Raw genomic sequence first — 23741 nt, 5'->3', positions numbered from 1 at the left:
CTCTTGTCTCCTAACTAGGTAGGACAGGGAGCAGTTCAGCGTGTTGCCTAAGCGGATTTCCAATGTGAGAGTAAATACCAAGCTCCCCTCCTGCCAGATGCCCCTTATCTGAACTTACACTTTTCCTGGAGCCCCAATCTCTTGGCTTTCAAGAGAGAGGAAAGAGCCTTCCATCATGAACTGGAGGACTGCCTGGCCTGTGGTGGTGCAGTGGATAGAGCATCGACCTGGAATGCTGAGGAGGCTGGTTCAAAACTCCGGGCTTGCCTGGTCAGGGCACATAAAAGAAGGAACTATGAGTTCATGCTTCCCGCTCCTGCCCCCTCCCTCTCTCTCTCTCTCTCTCTCTCTAAAAATAAAACCGTTTAAAAAAAAAGAACTCGAATAACTCCAAATGTATGACAATCCTCTTGCCCCATATGGAGATCTCACTTCTAATAAGTGGGAAAAATAGGACTGAAATCCAAGGTTTGAGACTTCAGAACACATCCTGTCCTGGTTTTAAGAAGCACTTGTGTTTAAATCCTGCCTGTCCTCATGGTGGGCTGACTTGTCTGGAGTGCTTTGCTAACATCCACCTTCTCTCTATAGATAATGGGCATTAAACCATTTGTATTGCCTTAAATGTAGAAATCATTTTTGTTTCCCAACTGGTAACAAAACCACTCTTAAGGAAGTCACCTTTCCAATCCCATTATTTTCCAGCTCTTGCTCGGGACCTTGAAGAGTTTTCACTCACAACTCTTTTCCAGAAAACTGACAAGGTGGGCTTTCCTGTTCTTCTCCTCTTATTCCCAATACATAGCCTCTCACTCTTATCGTTCTCATTTTGCACATTAGAGCTAATTGTGAGAAATTAAAGATAAAAGTAATTTTGGCAGCTAGGGAGCTTTTCCACTCCTTTTAGGAAATATGCAGCCAAGCTTTCCAAATAAATGAATGCTGAATTAGGAGTCAAGTCACTCTCTTCTAAGGCAGTCTATTTTTAATTATTTAGCAGAATGCCTGTGTCACAGGGCTGCAAACCCCTTATCAGGATCATTTACTCTACAAATATGTTTACTTGTTCCTGACGAGAAGTGTACGGAAAATGTTCAAGTACTTTTTCATCCTCCCCTTGACTTTTTCTCAGAATAGGATTTATATCTCTACTTCTCAGACTCTGAATAACAATTTCATGAAAACTTTGAAAACCACAGATTTCAATAACAAAATTGGTTCAGATGGAAATTTGGTTCAGATGGAGTTTAAGTATTCAAGATAAAAATCAATTATTTTTTAAAGTTTTTGCAATTGCTTGGGCCAGATAGCTCAGTTGGTTAGAACATCGTCGCAAAGCTCAGAGATTGCCAGTTCAATCCCTGGTCAGGGCACATACAGTAACAGATTGATGTTCCTGTCTCTCTCTTTCCCCCTTTCTCTCTCTCTCAAATCAATAAAATAAACATTTTAAAAATATTTTAAAGTTTTTGCAATTTTTATCCTAATTCCAACAAGTACTTGAGATTACTGGTTTGTTACTTTTTAAAAACCAGCCACCTAGTTATAATCTCTAGTGCATATGGAACAATCTTTATTCTCTTTACTCAAGTTTTAAAATCATATGAAGCAATCTCTTCTCCTGCAGCATTTATCAAAGGAAAGAAAATTCAAAAGGAACTTTGAACCAAAACCTAGGCAAGGATCTAGAGGAATTAATGATACTTTAAAGTAACACAAAGGTAATTATAAAAAAAGATAATTGAGTTGAAATGCACACTCTCTAGAACACTCAGCTCTGGTCAGGAATGAACCATGGTCAATGAACATCTTTTTGTGGTGTGTTAGAAAGAAGGTTCCTCTGAACCCACCAGGAACAGGAGAGCTGAGTCAATGACAAGTGGGGCAGCAGAGTCCCTACTGAGGACTGGCTGCCCCAACTAGGGAAAGCCAGCAGGCATCTGTGACATATAACCACTCAGAGGATGGTCAGGCCAAAGCTGAGGAAACAATCAGCACAACTAAACAAGAGTAGAAGGCTCGGTAGAGGACTGGGCAAGAATGCACCTAAAACAGAAAAATCCTGTCCAAATGGGAAAAACAGGAAGAAAGGAGTCAGACTGATGAGTTAGGCAGAGGCGTGCCCATCAAATCAAGGTCAGCCCTTTGTATTTAGAACAAGGACAACTAATTTTAAGTGTAGCACTTAGAATAGAATCAACCTTTCAGACTTAGCTCAAAACATCCCTTTAAAAGGGGGGCTGCAGCCTGACCAGGCAGTGGTGCAGTGGACAGAGTGTTGGCCTGGGACACTGAGGACCCAGGTTCGAAACTCTGAGGTCGCCAGCTTGAATGCAAGGTTGCTGGCTTGAGCGTGGAGTTGCCGACTTGATCATGGGATCATAGACATGACCCCATGGTTGCTGGCTTGAGCCCAAAGGTCACTGGCTTGACCAAGGGGTCACTGGCTTGGCTGGAACCCCCAGGTCAAGGCATGTATGGGAAACTAATCAATGGGCACCTAAAGTGCCACAGCTATGAGTTGGTGCTTCTCATCTCTTTCCCTACCTGTCTGTCTGTCCCTGTCTCTCTCATGTGCACACTAAAAAATAAAATAAAAATAAAAAGGGGGTGCAATAGTTCTACAATCTCTTATCTGCCATTGTATAAATTCTCCAAATTCTAAAAACCAAGTTTTCCCCAAGGTTGACACAAACTCTTTTCAGCAAAACATGGCCAAGACTCATTTTAAGCAACATTATTTTTATTTTGTATTTTTACTTGGTGTAAATATTTATATGTTTGCTATAAGAATATAAAAATGTTTGATTATGGGCCTTGGCTGGTTGGCTCAGTGGTAGAGCATTGACCTGGCATGTGAATGTCCTGGGTTTTATTCCCAGTCAGGGCACACAGGCGAAGCAACCATCTCCTGCAGACACTCACTACCAGATGTCCCCACAGGGACCAAATCGCCATGCTTTTCACCGCTCCCACACCCAGCTAAGAACCAGAGCCACAGCCAAGCATAAATGATAAAGAAAAATCAACTTACCCAAGTACTGATAAGTACAAGTCTATTCAATGCTGAATAGAACTTTAATTTTCAGAACATCATATTTTAAAAATCCATTCACAAGATGATATAACTTCATCTGAGCATTTCTTTTGGGAATGCAGAGGATAAAGGGGGCTTTAAAAATATTTCACAAACGTAAACACAGACCATGATTCCTTGACTTTGGCAAAAATACTTTTCAGTGTAAATGAACATATCGGCCTTGGCCGGTTGGCTCAGCAGTAGAGCATTGGCCCAGCGTGTTGAAATCCCATGTTTGATTCCCGGCCAGGGGCACACAGGAGAAGCGCCCATCTGCTTCTCCACTCCTCCCCCTTCCTTCCTCTCTGTCTCTCTCTTCTCCTCCCGCAGCCAAGGCTCCATTGGAGCCAAGTTTGCCCGGGCACTGAGGATGGCTCTGTGGCCTCTGCCTCAGGCGCTAGAATGGCTCCAATTGCAATGGAGCAACAACCCAGATGGAAAGAGTATTGCCCCTTAGTGGGCTTGTTGGGTGGATCCCGTCAGGCGAGTGCGGGAATCTGTCTGTCTGCCTCCCTGCTTCTCTTCTAACTTCAGAAAAGTACAAAAATAAAAAACAAAACATAAAAAATGTATTGTATCAACATAGGGGGCTGCTTTCTACTGCTTCCAACAAAAGAGGTGGGAGAAGCTAGGTTCCTGTAAATGAAACCAAAATTCAAATTTCTTTTAATATAACTTGTAAGATAAAGTGTAATTATATAGTTCACAAACACAATACTTAATAGATGAATCCATCTGTCTCATGCAGTAACTCGAGCACAGAGCAAAACAGGATTTGTGCGGACCAGCAAACAAAACCACATTGAATTTGCTGCTCCACGAGTAAAGAGTACTCCAGAAAGAAAAGACAGCAGAGTGATTCATCATTGGAAGGATATTTCCTGTTTTACTAAGAGACCGACAATGCGTTAAATTATACTGAAAAGATGACGAGTTGTAGAACTGTGCACCTGAAATCTATATAATTTTATGAACCAATGTCACCCCAAAAAATTCAATAATTTTTTTTTTTAAAAGAAAGCATAGGAGGGAGGGGGCAGGGGAAGCTGTTTGACTAGTAAATAAAATTTCGGTCATAAGACAAACTCAGAAAATTGTCAAAAATGTCATTTTGGTCTTTATTTTTATAGAACACGTAGCACGTTTTCATAAATCAGTTTTACATGTGCAACTTTTTGTAACATCAACGGAAATACATTTTTCATAAACTCCTCATTGCTGCAAGTTCCTTTTCAAATAAATATAAATAGCAGGATAGAACTATATGTTTCCACATATTGACCAGTGCAACACTGACAGTTACAATTAAAGTATCCGGGAAGCCTGAAAGCTAAGATTTACTCAAACAAGCAAATTTACTTCCATTTATTAAAAAAATAAATAAAAAGTTTAATTTGCATATCATATATTTTACAAGTAAGAAAAACTTTAAATCCTGCATCCATCTGAAACAAATGACAACTCAATAATGACGATTTGGAAGAAAAATTGCCCAAAACCAAAAATATAGGAAAAAATAGTATGCCTTTCAAAACCGTTGAACAAAAACAATTTTTAGTTTCTTGCTTTATCATGAATATTTGGCACTGTTCATTCCATAATTATATGTCAGTTTCTGTGCATGTAAATTCCAATAAGATTTAACGGTTTGGATCAGTCCATTTTTCTTTAATGAAAAAACTTCTAACTTCTAGATTTTAAAAATTGCACCCTTGCATTTGTGTTTTAGTATGAAACATAAACATTTTTTATAGCAGTGGCAACTGGTTAATAGGCATGGGAAGATACTTTCCAAAAAGTTTTGTAAATAGTGTCATTTAAAAAAAGCCTGTACACAATCACAATACTGCCAGAATCTGAGTGTACTCATACACACTACATTCTTTCCATGTCAGTCCTTTATCGTAAAAAACTTATTTGAAAGAGTTCAATGAGACACACCATGTGGATAATTTGGGGTTTAAAAACCCTTGGCTCTGGACAACAATTACAGTTAACAACACATTCATCCACAGTGATTTGTATTTCTAAAAGGTTCAAATTCAATTCACTATGAATAAAACATTCAGAGATAAAGACTTTTTCTGCAAACTGACAATACTCATCAGACATCAGCTAGTCCACAACTGAAGGGAGTGACTTCTCTCAAAGGTACAGGGATAGCAGCTGAGTTTGAGCTGGCACGCCTCATATATTCTGCTTGGAAAACACAAAGGTATGTACAGAGAACTCAATTAAGCACTGAAAGATATGGAGGTCTTCTCTGCACTTGTGTCAACAGTGATATCGGTCCGTAGTGATTAAAAAGCAAAAAGCATTTTCATACACAACTGGACATGAAGGATCTACCTAGAAGAATGAGTATAACAGGTTCAAAGAAGTACTTGAAGCGTCAGCAACTGTTCCCTGGCATGAAAAGCACAAGCATTTTTGGCATGTTGGATGTTTTACCACTTCACGTCCACTGCGACTACAGTGAAGTGAGCCATTTGAGTGATAAACAATGCATGCGCCATGGTCCTTCATAGAGGAAATATCCAGTTTAATACACAGAGTAGGTGCTTAAAGCTGATAACTGACAGACCTTTTTATTCAAGAAGCCTGCTCATTATATGTAACTCTTGTTGAGTGTCCTCAGTAAATGTTTAAGAATATGACTTAAATATCTTATAAAGGTGTATGGACATGACTTATAGTTCATAGTCCTATTGTACTTCCCTAAAGAAAACTTGTAAACATCTGGTGAATATCTAATGGAAGAACATTTAGAATTGGCCAAAAAAATGCCCAGAAACGGAGGACCTGGGTTCGATTCCCGGCCAGGGCACACAGGAGAAGCGCCCATTTGCTTCTCCACCCCTCCGCCACGCTTTCCTCTCTCTCTCTTCCCCTCCCGCAGCCAAGGCTCCATTGGAGCAAAGATGGCCCCGGCGATGGGGATGGCTCTGTGGCCTCTGCCTCAGGCGCTGGAGTGGCTCTGGTCGCAACATGGCGACACCCAGGATGGGCAGAGCATCGCCCCCTGGTGGGCAGAGCATCGCCCCTGGTGGGCGTGCCGGGTGGATCCCGGCCGGGCTCATGCGGGAGTCTGTCTGACTGTCTCTCCCTGTTTCCAGCTTCAGAAAAATGAAAAAAAAAAAAAAAAAAGCCCAGAAAACATTTGGCCCTTCAGCACCCAAAGCTCCCAGAACATGTGAAAACATCTCTGCTATAGGGATTTCAGTAGTCTGAAAAAATCGATACCTGAGTGACATATGCTTTCTCCTAAATGTTATGTAAGTGCAAGGAGTTTCTACACTCAGGAGTTGCATAAGTTATCTGTTCTCAGAATAAAACACTGAATGATATAGAGGTAGCACAACTTACTAATTTCCAAAAAGAAAAAAGCAAGGTTATTTTCAACAGTCTTAATAGAACTATTATAAATGTTTAAAATATTCTGATCCAGGATTTCTTCTGCCTGGATTTAGACGTCTTCATCCCTGCCCTGTTTACTGCTGTAAGGATATTGATGAGGCCAGGAAGCCTTTGGCCCTGTGACATCTATTGCAACATCAATGGTAGAATCTGGAATCATCCACCTCAGGAAGGTGAGGAAAAGAAAGTTGAATACCGCCAACAAAGCAAAAATGCAGCCGGTTACTGGGCCGCAATGAGACATGAGTCTCTCCAGTCGTTGGTCCATGGGTAACATAATGTCTCCTGCCACGCGGTTGTACACCTGGTAGGAGAGAGGATGAGAATGAGCACTCTGATCCACAATAAACACGGTCAGGAATGTTTAATAGATGTAAAGAGAAGTTGCTTACATTTTGTTGTTGTTATAGGAATTATGTGGCTAATGAAATTCATTGCAGTAATTACTGTCTTTTGATCCAACACTCATGGGGTGCTTATTTTGGACAAAACCCTGGGCTAGACACCACGTGATACAAAGATGAATATGCCACGACTCCTGTCTCCTAGATCACCATCATTGTTAATGCAACTACAAGATTCTAAAGACCTGAGAAGTTGGAACTGCCCTTAGATCACCTTGGTGGAGGCCATACATTTAATTCAGCAGAAATGGCCTTCTAAGATTCCTTGGCTCGGCTGAGAAGCTCTCCCTGCTATCTCGTAGACATCAATCACATCACATCACACTCAGACAGTGACAATCTAGTGTGCTTCTCTCTAGGTACAGAGTGGCTCTTCCTTCCATAGCCACATGAGACTGTGCTGCTGAGCACAGATGATGAGAATATACAGAAACATTTCATGGATTCCAAATAAAAGAAAATAGATGGGAGAAATCTTAGTAGATGGTAGGTCAAACACTTGCAAAGAAAACAAAGTTTATTGCTGAGAATGGTAGTAGGAGGCTTCTTTTTTAAAGTACTGCTAAGCACTAAACTCAGAAATTAAAAAAAAAATCTTTACACATACTTGTTTTGAATACATCAAATGAGTCAGCATTCATTTTTTTTAATTTTTTTTATTATTTATTCATTTTTTAGAGAGGAGAGAGAGAGAGAGAAAGAGAGACAGGGGGGAGGAGCTGGAAGCATCAACTCCCATATGTGCCATGACCAGGCAAGCCCAGGGTTTTGAAGCGGCAACCTCAGCATTTCCAGGTCGACGCTTTATCCACTGCGCCACCACAGGTCAGGCAGCATTCATTTTTTAAATTGCATTTGACAATTACTTGGCTCATTCTCATGTATCAGATCTGTAAACAGTCTCCTGCATTCAAGAAAGATAAAACACACAGTACAAGTTCTACAGGCAAATAAATGACACAGGATGTTTCCATCTAGCTCTTCTCCTCTGAGGACATTTGGAATAGCTCTGAATCACAATTATGCTGAGACAGATGAATCATAATTGTTCAATTTCCCAAAAAGCACAGTGAAACTAAGATGGAGGAGTTGAAAGGGATCAAAATGTCCTGTGGGGGACAGGTAGAAATAAAAGGGCACAACAAACTGTCCTGTGTGCCCACCTGTATTTCTAAATCAATTTATGATCTTAAGTGACAAGTAATTTACTACTGTGAAGAGAATGCTAGGTATAACAATTACAGACCAGGATTAACTTTTTTATTTTTCTTTTCTTATTTTTTGACAGAGACAGAGGGAAAGAGAGTCAGAGAGAGGGACAGATAGGGACAGGAAGGGAGAAAGAGGAGAAGCATCTAGTGTTCATTGTGATACTTAGTTGTTTATTGATTGATTTCTCATATGTGCCTTGACTGGGGGGCAACAGTAGACCGAGTGACCCATTATTCAAGCCAGCAACCTTGGGCTCAAGCCAGAGCGACCTTTGGGCTCAAGCTAGTAACCCCACACTCAAGCAGGATGATCCCGCACTCAAGCCGGCGACCTCAGGGTTTGAATCTGGGTCCTCTGTGTCCCAGGCTGACACTCTATCCACTGTACCACCACCTGGTCAGGCAACTTTTTTCTGAATGTATACTATAAATCAGTGGTTTTCAACCGTTTTTACACTTGGGGACTGGTATAAATAGAAAAATTATTTCCAGGACCACTAAAGCAGAAATCACCCTGAGCATAAACAAATTCAACTAAGATCACTGGGTCTTTAGTTTTCATACAACATCAGGGTGGTTAACTCTTTCGCAGACTGGCACGGAATTCCCGGCAGACTGGGCCATGAACAAGTGGTTGAAAAACACTACTATAAGTCACCATAGATTATAAAACTAAAAAATACAGATGTTTTACTATTAATTTAAGCAAAACTAAAAAAAAAATTGTGGTTAAAAAAAGTCCTAATTAGGCCCTGGCCGGTTGGCTCAGTGGTAGAGCGTCGGCCTGGCGTGCAGGAGTCCCAGGTTCGATTCCCGGCCGGGGCACACAGGAGAAGTGCCCATCTGCTTCTCCACTCCTCCCCCTCTCCTTCCTCCCTGTCTCTCTCTTCCCCTCCTGCAGCTGAGGCTCCATTGGAGCAAAGATGGCCTGGGCGCTGGGGATGGCTCCTTGGCCTCTACCCCAGGCGCTAGAGTGGCTCTGGTCGTGGCAGAGCGACCCCCCGGAGGGGCAGAGCATCGCCCCCTGGTGGGCAGAGCGTAGCCCCCTGGTGGGCGTGCCGGGTGGATCCCGGTCAGGCGCATGCGGGAGTCTGTCTGACTGTCTCTCCCCGTTTCCGGCTTCAGAAAAATACAGGAAAAAAAAAAATTTTTTTTAAAGTCCTAATTAGCTCCTTTAACATATGCTGACACATTGTCACCAGAGTTCTTTGCTCTGACCCAAATTTAATACCTACAGTAGCTCAGACTTCTGAGGTTTACATGACTCTGGTCAAGGAGGGTGAAGTCACAACTTAAAGCAGGGGTCCCCAAACTGCGGCCCCCTGAGGCCATTCATCCAGCCCCCGCCGCACTTCCGGAAGGGGCACCTCTTTCATTGGTGGTCAGTGAGAGGAGCATAGTTCCCACTGAAATACTGGTCAATTTGTTGATTTAAATTTACTTGTTCTTTATTTTAAATATTGTATTTGTTCTCGTTTTGTTTTTTTACTTTAAAATAAGATATGTGCAGTGTGCATAGGGATTTGTTCATAGTTTTTTTTATAGTCCGGCCCTCCATCGGTCTGAGGGACAGTGAACTGGCCCCCTGTGTAAAAAGTTTGGGGACCCCTGACTTAAAGAGTCATGGTTCTCAAGCAGAGTAGCATATCACTGAAAAAAGCTGTCTAACCAAATGTCCCTGCCAACCATTCCCCAATTCTACCTCTGCTCCTAGCTCTTAACGGGTTATATTACAATCAAGGAAGACGGGGGGGGGGGGATGGAATAAACAGCTCCTGGAAAGGTTTCCTGGGTGATTCTGACCTGTACTTCCAGCAGGTAATCAGTACTACACTCCCACTTCCAAAGGAAAATAGTAGTTATTTCATAAGGGTGGAGATACTGTAAAACCTCTAGAAGGTGAGAGTATTTCAGTCATTTCCATCAAAAGTGTTAACGCAGGCCCTGGCCGGTTGGCTCAGCGGTAGAGCGTCGGCCTGGCGTGCGGGAGACCCGGGTTCGATTCCTGGTTAGGGCACACAGGAGAAGCACCCATTTGCTTCTCCACCTCCCCCTTCCCCTCCCGCAGCCAAGGCTCCATTGGAGCAAAGATGGCCCCGGCGCTGGGGATAGCTCCTTGGCCTCTGCCCCAGGTGCTAGGGTGGCTCTGGTCGCGGCAGAGCGTCGCCCCTGGTGGGCGTGCCAGGTGGATCCCGGTCGGGCGCATGTGGGAGTTTGTCTGACTGTCTCTCCCCGTTTCCAGCTTCAGAAAAATACAAAAAAAAAAAAAAAAAAAAAGTGTTAACACAAATACCTCACGTTTCTTTTTTTTTTTTTTTTTCATTTTTCTGAAGTTGGAAATGGGGAGGCAGTCAGACAGACTCCCGCATGCGCCCGACCGGGATCCACCCAGCACGCCCACCAGGGGGCGATGCTCTGCCCACCAGAGGGTGATGCTCTGCCCATCTGGGGCGTCACTCTGTCGTGACCAGAGCCATTCTAGCGCCTGAGGCAGAGGCCACAGAGCCATCCCCAGCGCCTGGGCCAACTTTGCTCCAATGGAGCCTCACTGCAGGAGGGGAAGAGAGAGACAGAGAGGAAGGAGAGGGGGAGGGGTGGAGAAGCAGATGGGCGCCTCCCCTGTGTGCCCTGGCTGGGAATCCAACCTGGGACTCCTGCACGCCAGGCCGACGCTCTACTGCTGAGCCAACCGGCCAGGGCACATTTCAATGGAAAATGTGTATGACGATTTTTAGAGATAAGAGGTTTTCTGCACTTATATTCAAAGGAATTCATCCTGTGTCCAGGAATTTATCACGTAAACCAAATAAGAGAGCCCTACAGCCAAGAGCTGTTCAGCTCAGTCTGCTGCTCCATGTTGCTTTTTCTGGCTAGAAACTAGCTGCTCCACCGACTACAGTGAAAGCACAGAGCACCCGTCTGAACTATTATCTTCTCCTTGCTCCCAACTGACTGACCTTCTGGTCATCATTTCTACATACTAGAAAGCAGACTGTTTCCACCTAGTGTTTTATGTGGGAATAAGAGGCATGAAGCACACAAAGGAATGAGATTCAATGAAGGACAAAACTGAGCAGAATAAATGAAGTCCCTAACTTGAAAGCAGGAAGCATTCCCCACAATCATCCTTTCCCACCTAAGGGAATTAATCTGTCCTGTATCTGTCCTTTTGGAAATTCTCTCTCTATTGGTGCCTTTTATCTGTGATCATACTTCCGACATTTGTCAGGTGCATTCTGAATTCTAACTTACTATGTTCTCAATCAGCCCAAAGATGCAAAAATCCTTTTCCTGTAGAAAATCACAGCAGTTAGCAAAAAGTGACCCAAGAGTTTTAGGAAATAGCCTGAAATAGTATTTGCAAGTTACAGAGTTGCTGCAATCAGTCCAAGTAGAACCATATATTTTTCTAATAGACCTATACACTTCAGAATTAGAAACAGTCTCAAGAAAATGTCTCACAGGAGATGTTAATATTAGTTCTGCCTCTAATGGCAGTGACTTCTAAAAAATTCTGTAACTTCGTTATGCCTGTTTAATGAAAGATGTCGATTGCATTACTGCTGCTTCCAGATGTCAAATGCAATGCTTTGACAAGAAACATAAGGTCCAGCACATACCAAAAGTGCATGGTTCACTTTTTGTCATTGGGAAGAGACTTCATAAATTTAAGCAACAGAACAGAAATGGTAAACCTGTATAAGAAAGAGTCAACCAGTATGTGAAACATCAGCGATTCAGAAAGAGCCTCCAAATACCCTTTCCTCTGGTAGATGACATACTTTTTCAGTTCTCTCCGCCACATTCCTCCAGGTGTAGAAAGTCTTTACTATGTTATGGATTTGTTCTGGAGCTGGCAATGCTCCGGACTTCAGCTGGGAAATAGCTTTTTCCAATCCCTCACACAAAGATTTTACAGAAGGCTCACATAAAATAATAAGATTTTCTGGAAGTACTTCAGGAATTCCACCAACCCTGGTACTTACAACCTTAAAGACAAAAAAGAACATAAAATCCAGCACAATTCATATCTAAGGAAAATTAGCAAAACCAACTTAAAAAGTAGTACAGAATGTGTCTGAGTAGTTTTCTAATACATGTTTAGAAACCCCAACAATATAAGTCCTCAAAGCTTTTTACCTGTAAACCACAACTGGCTGCTTCCACAATTGCCATGCAGAATGCTTCAGTAAGGGAAGTGTTAAGAAAAATATGTCCTTGAACTAAGACATTTCTAACATCCTTGTGTTCTAAGGCTCCCAAAAGACGCACTCTGATTTTTGAAATGAGAGAAGAAAGAGGACAGTGAAAATCATGCTACAATATATAATTTATAAGCCAAGTGTGCTATTCATAATATTATACTTCGAATCTTACTGGTTCTAATGTTTTCCACTTCATAAGCTTAATATTGCCAAACTCTGACCTAAAAGAAACAGTCTTATTAAGCTGTTTGGTTAAAACTCTTAGAGCTAACATAGTTCTAACTTTCTTCTATCTATTTTTTATTTAGAAAATTAATTTTCAGGGTACACACTTCTAACTTTCATCCACATATCAAATGCCATCATTTCCAAAATGAGTTTGCATTTAATGAAAATATTAATATCCTTTGCTGAATAAATGTTAACATGCTATTTCTAAACAGGAGAATGTCCCTTTAAACTGTTGTTTCACAAGCACAGCCCTCACATGTTATCTAAGTTACTGAGGAACAGAAATGTCCAAATCTGTATGTGTAGCGGAACTGACATGATTGGGGCCAAGCTATTTACATCATGACTCAGTATGGCTTGAAAATCTGCACGCATTTCCAATCCAAGCAGTTGGTTTTTTGTGCGTTCCACAATGCCTCCTATCACTGTCCCATAAACTTAAGTAATAGTTGGCTCACGAAAAAACTAAAACTGTGAATTCTCCAACTAGGGTTTCCTATTTTATATGAAATATTTTAAATAGGCCTTGAATTACATTTTAAATCAAACATATGGAGGAGAAGCAGCTCACTTAATGCAGGAATGTAGCCAATACCAAGTTTAGGTAACTGATAGTCTCCTCGCCTAAGACCATATGGAATCCATCAATACCTGTCATGTAGCTGGTACTTTTCTCGTACTTCTTCCAAAATGATTCTCTTTGGTCCTTCTCCTCCAATTATGAAATTTAAATCTTCATATTTCTGACAGAGTTCAGGGATTATACCACTAAGCAAATCAGTCCCTGGAAATAGAAAATGAAGTTAAATGTTGGACATACTATTATTTAAGCTTAAAAAAAATCATCACAACTACTGAGAATTGACTCACTTTGAAAAGGATTAGCTATGCCCTCCTTAAGTAGAGACACAAATTTTCTTAAAGCTTTTGTGGGAGGGTGGGACCTTCCCCAAACTGCCAGAGGTCCCCCAAGCGTTGCCTTTCGTGAACATGTACACACTGATTCATTGTTGCCTGTCATACACCCAGTATGTATACCACTGAAATTTCATTTCCGCACAATGTCCTTTTAAATTCTTCATTTGTGTTTACATATTGCCTACTTCTGCAGAAGGTATCTGAGGTAGCTGACATTTGAGTTCAAGTATTCTACATTGCAGGGCAGCTGAGAGGAGATCTAGATCTTGTCGCAGCCTTTTAGTGAGTGAGCTCTTTGATGAGAGTTTCCCGACACAGGGTATTAAGAGACCTACGTACCTAAAGTCCAATGTCTCTTTCAGTTATAGTCCATTATCTAACTCCACGCCCTGACACGGGAAAGGACTAAGCAATAAACTGCTGTCCCCACTTTGTACCTAATGCAATTTATACAAAGGATTCGACAGTGAATACTATGCTATTAGCAAATTTAAAATAGTCCATCTAAGCCCGCTACAGCCCGCTTCCCTGAAGGAGAGTGATGAAGAGGGCAGGACCCATCAACTGCCAGATCATTACATCCCATAGAACAGCAGTTCTCAACCTGTGGGTTGCGACCCCGGCAGGGGTCGAACAACCAAAGCACAGGGGTCGCCTACCGCTGCCATAGAACAAAAGGATTCATCTTTGTTTTTTTCTCAAATGAAACACAACCGCAGGTGATGTGGAGCAGTAAAACAAATCATGCTCTACTAGTCTGAAAGTGTCTAGCCAAAGTGATAGGTATGGTGACAATATTTGAGAAGTTAACTCAACAGTCACAAATTGTGCCAAGTAAAAATGCAAAACCTGTTTTACCAATTTAAATGCTTACACAGACACACACACACACACCAGAATCACACTGTTAACTCCCCAAATACAGGCAGACTCATTATGTTAAAAAAAAGATGGTGGGAGATAGATATAGACAGGCCATTTCTATTAAGTAATTCTGATTGTATTTTCAAGATGATTGCATTAGCAAACATAAATTCACATGCAGCTTTTCTGACTTATGGCTTCTCATTAAAATCTTAGAGCTACCTTTGTTTCAAGTCTATTATAAAATCTTTCAGTTGGATTTCTAATAAATCAGAAGGTGGCTTAATGACTTTTAACATCTAACCTGTAATTTTTTGTTTCGTTCCTTTTCCCTCTCTGCCTTTGAAAACAAAGGGTAAGAATCCTCTTCAAATGAAAATAAAAACCATATATAGAGTAATAATCATAATTGCTGGTAATAGTTAACATTTACTGAGTGCTTAATGTCAGGCAATATACTTTAAATACAGTAATCCTGACTACCTTATAAGAAATGGCATGAAAACTGTCAATTATCTATATTTTTACTCTAAAAACAAAGGGTTTTGCTCCCCCCCAATAAAAATGTTCTTGTGCCTCTAAGAAAAGTTTAACACAATGGAACATAAGAAAGGACTTTCAATCACCAGTTACTCAAAATGGACAGGGAAGTTTGTGACTCAAACTGCTTTTAAAGTTCAGTATTTTGAAGAGTCTACAGCATCTATACCTAAGATAATGGTAGAGGGAGGGGGCTGGAGGGAACTGGAGATCTTAATTCAGGAAGACTTGAACTCATGCTTGTTATCTCTATTACTTACTGTGTAACCTGAGCAGATTACTTACCCTCTCTGAGACTCAGTTTTCCTGTTACATGCAGATAACACATACCCTACCGCTGGGAGGGTCTAGTGGAGCAGTGTACCATGCACAGGCTTTACCAGCCGCAGAACATAAACGTAAGTTGTCATTGCCACCACAGCATGTGGGGGGTGCCTGCGAAACTCTAACGGAGCAAAAAGGGGCTCAAGAAAAGAGAGAAAAAGCCAGCCAGGAAACCTGGCTGATAAGGGTTTTGATTTATCCTGTCCTTTACTTAATACATTTCAGTGGATCTTGGATATCTGGTCCTAATAAACTAAGGAAATTAATTTAACTATTAACAGATCATTAATATAACTACTCACTTTTGGGCTACTGATGTGTCTGTTTCTTCTCAGAATATTACTTTTTGTATGATGCCTGACATATGGAGAAGGTTCCATAAGTATTTGTTAAATTATTGAAAACAGGAAAGGCTGTAAGTTCACCCTACTGGTGGTTAGCTCAGCTGGTTAAAATACCATAATTAGTGAAGTACAGCTTACAGGCTTAATCATTGTACAAACAGTTAATTTTGCTCTAAGCCTTGACCATGGATGCATCATACTTTCTTAGCTATCTATCTCACAAAGGTATATACTATTTGATTAAAAAACATTTTAAATACATTGTATTTAACATTTTAAGTTACAACAAACACATTAGCAATATCCCAAGGTATTCAGAATACAGAATGCTGGTCCTATTACATATTCTTGATTAGAGGATGAGAGCATGTCATTGCTTTCACCCCAGAAAAGAATTCAGTAACGGTTTTCTCAACCTCTGCATAAGAGCCTGATCACCCATGGCTGTCCATGACAATGGCCATAGCGGATCTGGTGCCACTCTCCCTAGTACATTCAAACACTGCTGTTCACACAGCTAAGCTTTACACCAAGAACCCGCTGTGCTGCCCCAAATCTGTTTGCTGCCAGATGCATTTGTTACTGCGTTGGGTAATGTAATTAAAAAGCACAAAAACTGACAAAATGAGTTTCTATGAAACCAAGCTGAACTGTGGGAAACTTCAATAAACTCGGAGAAAAAAGCTCTTGTCAGATTAAGGGGTACCCTATACCACAGTATAAAATCAAATGAAAATCTGGGAAACACATTACTTCATATGCTTTTAGGTTTCTATCCTATTTAAAAAGACACCAAATTGGCGATTGTAAATGATGCTGTTTGAAGGTAACCGTGCAGGAAAGATGCAGCTCAAATCACTGGACCAGTCCTCTTAAGCCTGCAAGCCTACATCAAACTATTGGCAACTCAAGTGCACATTAATACTTTGAGTTGAATTCAAATATTTAAGGAGAGGTAATATATATTATCATTTTAATGATTCCCCGCTTTAAGTTTGATTACTGCATAGGTTTTCAAAGAGCAGGAGACCATTATGATTGGATTAGCCAGACAGTTTCAGGCTTAGTGATTGAGGCGCGACAAATTCTACTTCAGTGTCTGTTAAGTGACACGGGACACTAAGAGTCTCCTTTGATAACAAGGAACACTCCTCAAGTACAAACTGAGTTAAGTACTTCAGAGGAACCATCACAAGAGGCCATTGTTGCCCAAATGACACAAATGAAAAAACTGAGACTTCGAGATGTTATGAGGCTTGTCCTCGATCGCACAATGGGACAGAGTGAGCTCTGTGCTTTCACTTACCTGCCAATGTTACTAATGTCTGATCTACGATTAAATAAAATACTTAAATGAAATACACAAGTAACAAAACAGTCTTGTGTGGAACAAGCTCAATGATTTTGAATATAGGTGTAAAAAACACAAGAAAGCTCTGAATTAAAATATTCACTACAGTTACCCCTGAATAGTACAGCTGATTTTAGGTTTTTACCTTGTGCTTTTCTGTTTTCAAAATATCTGCGAAGAAAAGTCATTACCTTTGCAATTAGAAATTGGTGGTGGGCTGGGACCTGTACTTCTTACCACACTAGCAGGGCTGTTTTAACTTTTAAAAAGTCCTATCTATTCAATGGCATCAGGTTGGTTTTATTTTTAAGCAACTATTAAAACATCAAAGGTTGGGCCCTGGCCGGTTGGCTCAGCGGTAGAGCGTCGGCCTAGCGTGCGGAGGACCCAGGTTCGATTCCCAGCCAGGGCACACAGAAGAAGTGCCCATTTGCTTCTCCACCCCTCCACCGCGCCTTCCTCTCTGTCTCTCTCTTCCCCTCCCGCAGCCAAGGCTCCATTGGAGCAAAGATGGCCCGGGAGCTGGGGATGGCTCTGTGGCCTCTGCCTCAGGCGCTAGAGTGGCTCTGGTTGCAACATGGCGACGCCCAGGATGGGCATAACATCGCCCCCTGGTGGGCAGAGCGTTGCCCCTGGTGGGCGTGCCGGGTGGATCCCGGTCGGGCGCATGCGGGAGTCTGTCTGACTGTCTCTCCCTGTTTCCAGCTTCAGAGAAATGCAAAAGGGAAAAAAAAAAATCAAAGGTTGGGAAGAAGGTGGCATTCACCACCGCTCCAAAAATTTCTTTTTGAATGTATAAAACAACATCTGACCTTTCTTTGTTATATTTAAAGCAGAAGTAGTCATAAAGCCATAAAACACAATAAAAGCCAAACAATTATATGCAAGTATTTAACAGCTTTCTATAAGAACAAAGTCTACGCGGCGCAATCGTAGCTATCGTTTCATTACCTTTTCTGTAAACAAGTCTGCTGACAATAACAACAGTTATACTATCATGCCTTCTAACTGGGTCTGGAGTGAAGTCAGTAGGATCTACAGCATTAGGAATGACGGACACTATTTCAGGATTCAGTGCTGCTCTTACCACAGTGTTTTCCTTACTAGTATAAGAGACACAAATGATGTGATTTGTGTCACAAAGAGATACAGTTAGAAGCTTGTTTGTGAGCACCGAGCTGACATCAGCAAACCCAAAAAGGGAATGGTCCGTGAAGACTGTATGGAGCCCCATTGTCTTGGCATGGAAGAGGGCATCGTGGGCCATGGCGGAAAAGGAACTATGGGAGTGGATTATGGTGACTTGCTCCCGCACAAATATGTACCTGAGCAATGGCAGACTGTGAAAGAGGGTTGTGGCTGTAGTTTGGTTGTACATCACTTTCAGAGGCAAGTAATAGACTTTGAGGCCTTTAGTGAGGTAACGGATGCCTTTTCTATTTCCATAATCATGGGTGACAACTATGACCTTGTGTCCTCTTTCAATCAGGCACTGAGAGAGCTGGTAAATGTGGCTTTCCACGCCTCCCATATTTGGGTAGAAAAAGTCCGACACCATGCATATACTATGGGGATGAGAGCTAACATGGTCGAGTGCATTTGAGGGGTCATAGCCAAGTCCATCTCCTGAGGGGTCATAGCCAAGTCCATCTCCTGAGGGGTCATAGCCAAGTCCATCTCCTGAGGGGTCATAGCCAAGTCCATCTTCTGAGGAGTCATAGCCAAGTCCATTTCCTGAGGGGTCATAGCCAAGTCCATCTCCTGCAGGGTCATGGCCAAGTCCATCTCCTGAGGGGTCATTGCCAAGTCCATCTCCTGAGGGGTCATAGCCAAGTCCATCTCCTGAGGGGTCATAGCCAAGTCCATCTTCTGAGGAGTCATAGCCAAGTCCATTTCCTGAGGGGTCATTGCCAAGTCCATCTCCTGCAGGGTCATGGCCAAGTCCATCTCCTGAGGGGTCATAGCCAAATCCATCTCCTGCAGGGTCATGGCCAAGTCCATCTCCTGAGGGGTCATAGCCAAGTCCATCTCCTGAGGGGTCATAGCCAAGTCCATCTCCTGAGGGGTCACAGCCAAGTCCATCTCCTGAGGGGTCATGGCCAAGTCCATCTCCTCCTCGACAGGTCATGCTGAGACAGTTTAGTCATTAGTCCTTGAGTAACCCAATTAAGGTATGTCTCAGTACCTGAAAGAAAGAGTAAAAGCAGATCTCAGCTCAGACAAAATACATCCCATATTCCAAATCCAGATATAAATAGGGTTTTAATGTTAATGTAAATTTGTTAGCTTTCTCCTAGAAGTAAAACAAATCATATCATTAATCACTCGACATTTACCCACTTAGCATTTACTACGTGCCATAAAACAAAACTACATTCTACAATGACCTTACATTGTAATTTTACTTGAAAAAGATTGCTAGACATAATTTCAAAAAATAAATTTGTTACACTATAGTATATAATAATTTACCATAGGAACAAACCACTTCATTCCAATAATTACAGATCAAGGGTCTTTACAGAAAACAGGTGCCAACCCCACTTGAGAGCTTAGCCACTGATTCAACCAATCTCAGAAAGTTTTGCTAGTATTGACTCTGTGGGGTTCACATATTAATACACCTGGAGCTAGAAATGTCTTTTTGAAAGCAGCTTTTCCAAGTGCCAATGGCAGCACATGCTGCAGACATCCACATTTCCTCTTTCCTTACACAAGAATGACAATAAACTACCACTTTCATCTTCTTAACTTTCTTTCAGTTATGCAGAGCTTTCTGCCATGAGTGTGTCCCTCCCTTCAGTTTGGAGTCTCAAGATAAAGACTAAACTAGACACGGGCTGAATCTGGGGCCACTTCCTACTTCTACGGGGCCACTTTCTACTTCTAAAGTAGGAAATATTTATCCCAGGGGACGCATAGACCCTTATTAGCGCAAAATGTCCATTCAATATTCAGTACTATTATATAGTCTTAGACTTTTAAAGCTAAAGAGCATTGGAAACCCAGTGAAACTCTTCCCGAGCTTTACAAATGATATTTCCATGCCCTCAGAAACTCAGCTATACAACAGGAAGCCATTCTGACCATCTGAGTTAACAATGTCTCCTGCAAACTCAGAAAATGCATATTCACTGCAGGTGTAAAGTCTTATCTCTTCTGTCTAACAAATTCATCTATATTTTAAATATATGTTCATAAATACTCTAGAACAGTTTGCTCACCTGAATTTACTAATTAATATTCAATGTTATCATATATTGAGATTCTTCAAATTTATACTTTTAAGAAGCTTCGGTAACTTTTTTTTTTTTTTTTTTTTTTGGTATTTTTCTGAGGTTGGAAACAGGGAGGCAGTCAAACAGACTCCAGCATGCGCCTGACCGGGATCCACCTGGCACACCCACCAGGGGCGACGCACTGCCCACCAGGGGGCGACGCTCTGCCCCTCCGGGGGTCGCTCTGTTGTGACCAGAGCCATTCTAGCGCCTGAGGCAGAGGCCATGCAGCCATCCTCAGTGCCGAGGCCGACTTTGCTCCAATGGAGCTTTGGATGGGGGAGGGGAAGAGAGAGACAGAGAGGAAGGAGAGGGGGAGGGGTGGAGAAGCAGATGAGCGCTTCTCCTGTGTGCCCTGGCCAGGAATCGAACCTGGGACTCCTGCATGCCAGGCCGACGCTCTACCACTGAGCCAACCGGCCAGGGTCTTCGGTAACGTTTTTACTGTGGTTTGTCACGTAAACCCAAATTTCCAATTCTAGTTCATTTAAAAAAATCAATGATAATGAAAACAGTGCGTAATGAACCAAATGAAATCAGTTTTCCCTCAACCTTCACTGTTCGGCGAGGAGTCTGCCTACTTCCACCAGGTTTTCTCATCATCATGGTGTAAAGCAGTGTTTCCCAACCTTTTTGGTGCCATGCCCCATCTTAACCTTTCTAAAATTTTTATGCCCCCCTATGTAACATACATAATTTTTAACATTAATAAATTGATTTGTTCACTTAATAAACATAAATGATAGGTTCTAGGAAGAAATCACTATGAAATTGTTAACAAAACACAGTAAGTAAAATTTCAAAACATAATGAAAAACAAATTTAAATTCCAAATAATTTTAATAGATTTTTCTATATTAATCTATTATTTTAATTTAGTGAGATCCTCGCGCTTGATGCTTGCTGCACAGAGATTTTATATTAGGTTCCAATTTGGTTAGCTTTAGTCTCAAGTCTCCACTTTGTGTTATATCCAGCCTATTTCTTTCTTTTACCAGTAAATCACTTACAGCACTAAATCCACATTCAGCTAAAAATGAAGATGGAAATGGTAGCAATAGTTTTCTTGCACATTTTGTTGTATTTGGGTATTTGATTTCTGTTTCCTCACAAAGCCATGCCATCGCTCCTTTGATATTAAATAAAGCTTTAACTGACTCATCATTTTGCAATTCTGCGAGTTCTTCTTGATACTGCATATTTGATATATCAGACAAATCCACTAACATTGGCTGCATCATCCATGTTGGGAAATCAATTTGTTTGAAATCAGAAAATCTTTCTTTTAAATCAGCCAATAGCATATTCAAATGATTGACAATAACAAGTAAAGCGGTATCAGTTACTTCACATTTTTGGAGCCAATGAAATTGTTTCAAGTTTTTGTTGTTAATATGTTTCTGACATAACTCAATATTGGTAATGAAACCAAATATCTTTGCTTTTGCATCGACAAGAGTTTTATTTGTTCCTTGAAGTTGCTTATTTAATATATTTAGTTTTTCAAAGATATCGACTAAATAACTCACAAATGCTTTACCATCTATTGTTAACAGATACTTCATTTCAGGTTTGTCGCTTAAAAAATCCCTAAGAGTATCAAACAGTTCCATAAATCTTTTCAAACAGTTTCCTTTAGGACCATCTTACTTCAGTATGAAGTAAAAGTCTCACATGGTCTTCATTTTGTTCTTCACAAAATAGCTTGAAAAGACACTCACATTTGTCACTAGCTTTAATAGCATTAACACACTTTATTACTGTATGTAATACTTCATTCAGAACAGGCGAGATGTTTTTAGCTACCAAGTTTTCCCTATAAATAACACAATGCACAAGAATCATTTCTGGATTCGCATCTTTCATCAATTTTAAGCAGCCATTTTTCTTGCCCATCATATTGGGAGCACCATCTGCAGCACAAGATGTTATATTTTTCATTGGTATATCATTGACATCTAAGTAGTTTTTTAGCTTATTATATATATCTTTGGAGGTAGTGGTGCTTTCTAATCTTTTACAGAACAACATTGCTTCAGCAAAATGTCCTTTATCAATATATCTTATGTAAGTTATCAATACTGCCTGTCTCTCAAAGTTGATTCATCCATTTGCAAGGAGAATTTTCTTGTTTTCAGCTTTTCAATAAGTTGTTTTTCAATATCCTCACTCATTTCGTCTATTCTTCTGCTAACAGAATTATTACTGAGTGACATAGCTTTTACATCTTTGTCATCTTTTTCAAGAACCGTTTTAAGAAATGCTGATATTGACGGTTTTATTAAATTCTCTCCTATAGTGTGATTTTCTCCAGTTTTAGCGATGAATAAAGAAATTTGATAACTAGCCTCAAGAACACGATTATTAGTTGAAGTATGAACGGTAAATAGAGACTTTAATGTTGTTCTTTTTTCAAAATTTTTCTTTAAAGTTTTAAAGTAACTCAAATCTGAATTAATATGAGCACTATGTTTCGCCTTCAAATGCGCCTCAAGATGACCTCATTTCATTGATTCGTTGGTCAAGCATTGCTGGCATAAAAGACAAAGAGGAATCCGCTCATTGTGAACAGCGGGTATGAACCCAAATTTTAAATATTCCTCCAAATATTGACAAGTTTTTTTCTTGCTTGCACCACTCATTTTACTATGGGCTATAATAAAAATAAGATCAATTAAAAACTAATATTAAAATGTGTTAAAATATATTTAATGTGACATAGAGTAAATGTATACTAAAAATTCATATTTATTTAAATGTATATAACACATTTACTACACTACCACCGCAAATCAAAAGGTATCTATATTTTTTCCACTTGACAAAATTTTCTGGAAAGTTAGGCTTCTAAAATTAAAATTGTTGTGCATGCACTATTATAACCCCAGTAATAGTTATAAAATATTAGTGCTTTCTAGCCCCGATGCAAGAAGTACTTAATAGTTTAATATTGATAAAAATAAAATCAAATACTTACCAATTATATCTATACAATATATATATGTATATTTATTAAATCAACGAGCTTTTACAACAGTTTTGACTGACACTTATTTCAAATTAACACCAACTGAATGATGTGAAACACTACAGAAGTTGTGCTGGGCCAATTAGGTGAGAATAACTGCGTTGTTTAGCGAGTTTTTAAAACGTCCGGGGTTCCCAGCAGCAGATGGCACGCTCCAGGGTGAACCCAGGACGAAATTTACTTGACGACGCCAATCACCCAGTTGATATTTTGGTCTCATCAAACGAAATTATACTTAATAATTATTTACCGCAATTATTTAAGAATTGCATTTTTTGTTAAATTTGGCACCGATCTAGCATTGCATTTAAATGGCCCGGGGCGAAAGAGTTAAAGTCGTGTCGAGTCCATTTTCAAATTGCCCCCCTTAACTATTAAATTGCCCCCCTAAGGGTATGGGCCCCACGTTGGGAAACACCGCTCTAATACAAAGTCACCCATCAGAGACATGATGGGATTGTATCACCCCACATCAAAAAGGGTGGGAAAGGCTTATTATATGCAGCTTAAGTGTCTGTTTGTCACCGATAGCTTATTGGTTGCTTGC

The 23741-nt window shown here is 40.7% G+C and overlaps 1 protein-coding gene across 1 annotated transcript; it reads right to left on the bottom strand.

Moving 5' to 3' along the window:
* Positions 1–6224: 6224 nt before the first annotated feature.
* On the bottom strand, positions 6225–19064 carry LOC136318327 (phosphatidylinositol N-acetylglucosaminyltransferase subunit A-like). The gene is made up of 5 exons (XM_066250685.1): positions 17840–19064; positions 13199–13331; positions 12252–12384; positions 11894–12100; positions 6225–6800 (listed from the first exon to the last, which is right to left on the bottom strand). The coding sequence occupies exons 1-5, from the start codon at positions 19014–19016 to the stop codon at positions 6546–6548; spliced, it is 1905 nt and encodes a 634-aa protein (XP_066106782.1). The 5' UTR covers positions 19017–19064; the 3' UTR covers positions 6225–6545.
* Between the last annotated feature and the right edge of the window lie 4677 nt (positions 19065–23741).

The sequence above is a fragment of the Saccopteryx bilineata genome, unplaced genomic scaffold (genome assembly GCF_036850765.1).
Source record: "Saccopteryx bilineata isolate mSacBil1 unplaced genomic scaffold, mSacBil1_pri_phased_curated manual_scaffold_38, whole genome shotgun sequence".
In the NCBI taxonomy this organism is placed as follows: domain Eukaryota; kingdom Metazoa; phylum Chordata; class Mammalia; order Chiroptera; family Emballonuridae; genus Saccopteryx; species Saccopteryx bilineata.
This window is presented reverse-complemented; position numbering and strand designations above follow the sequence as displayed.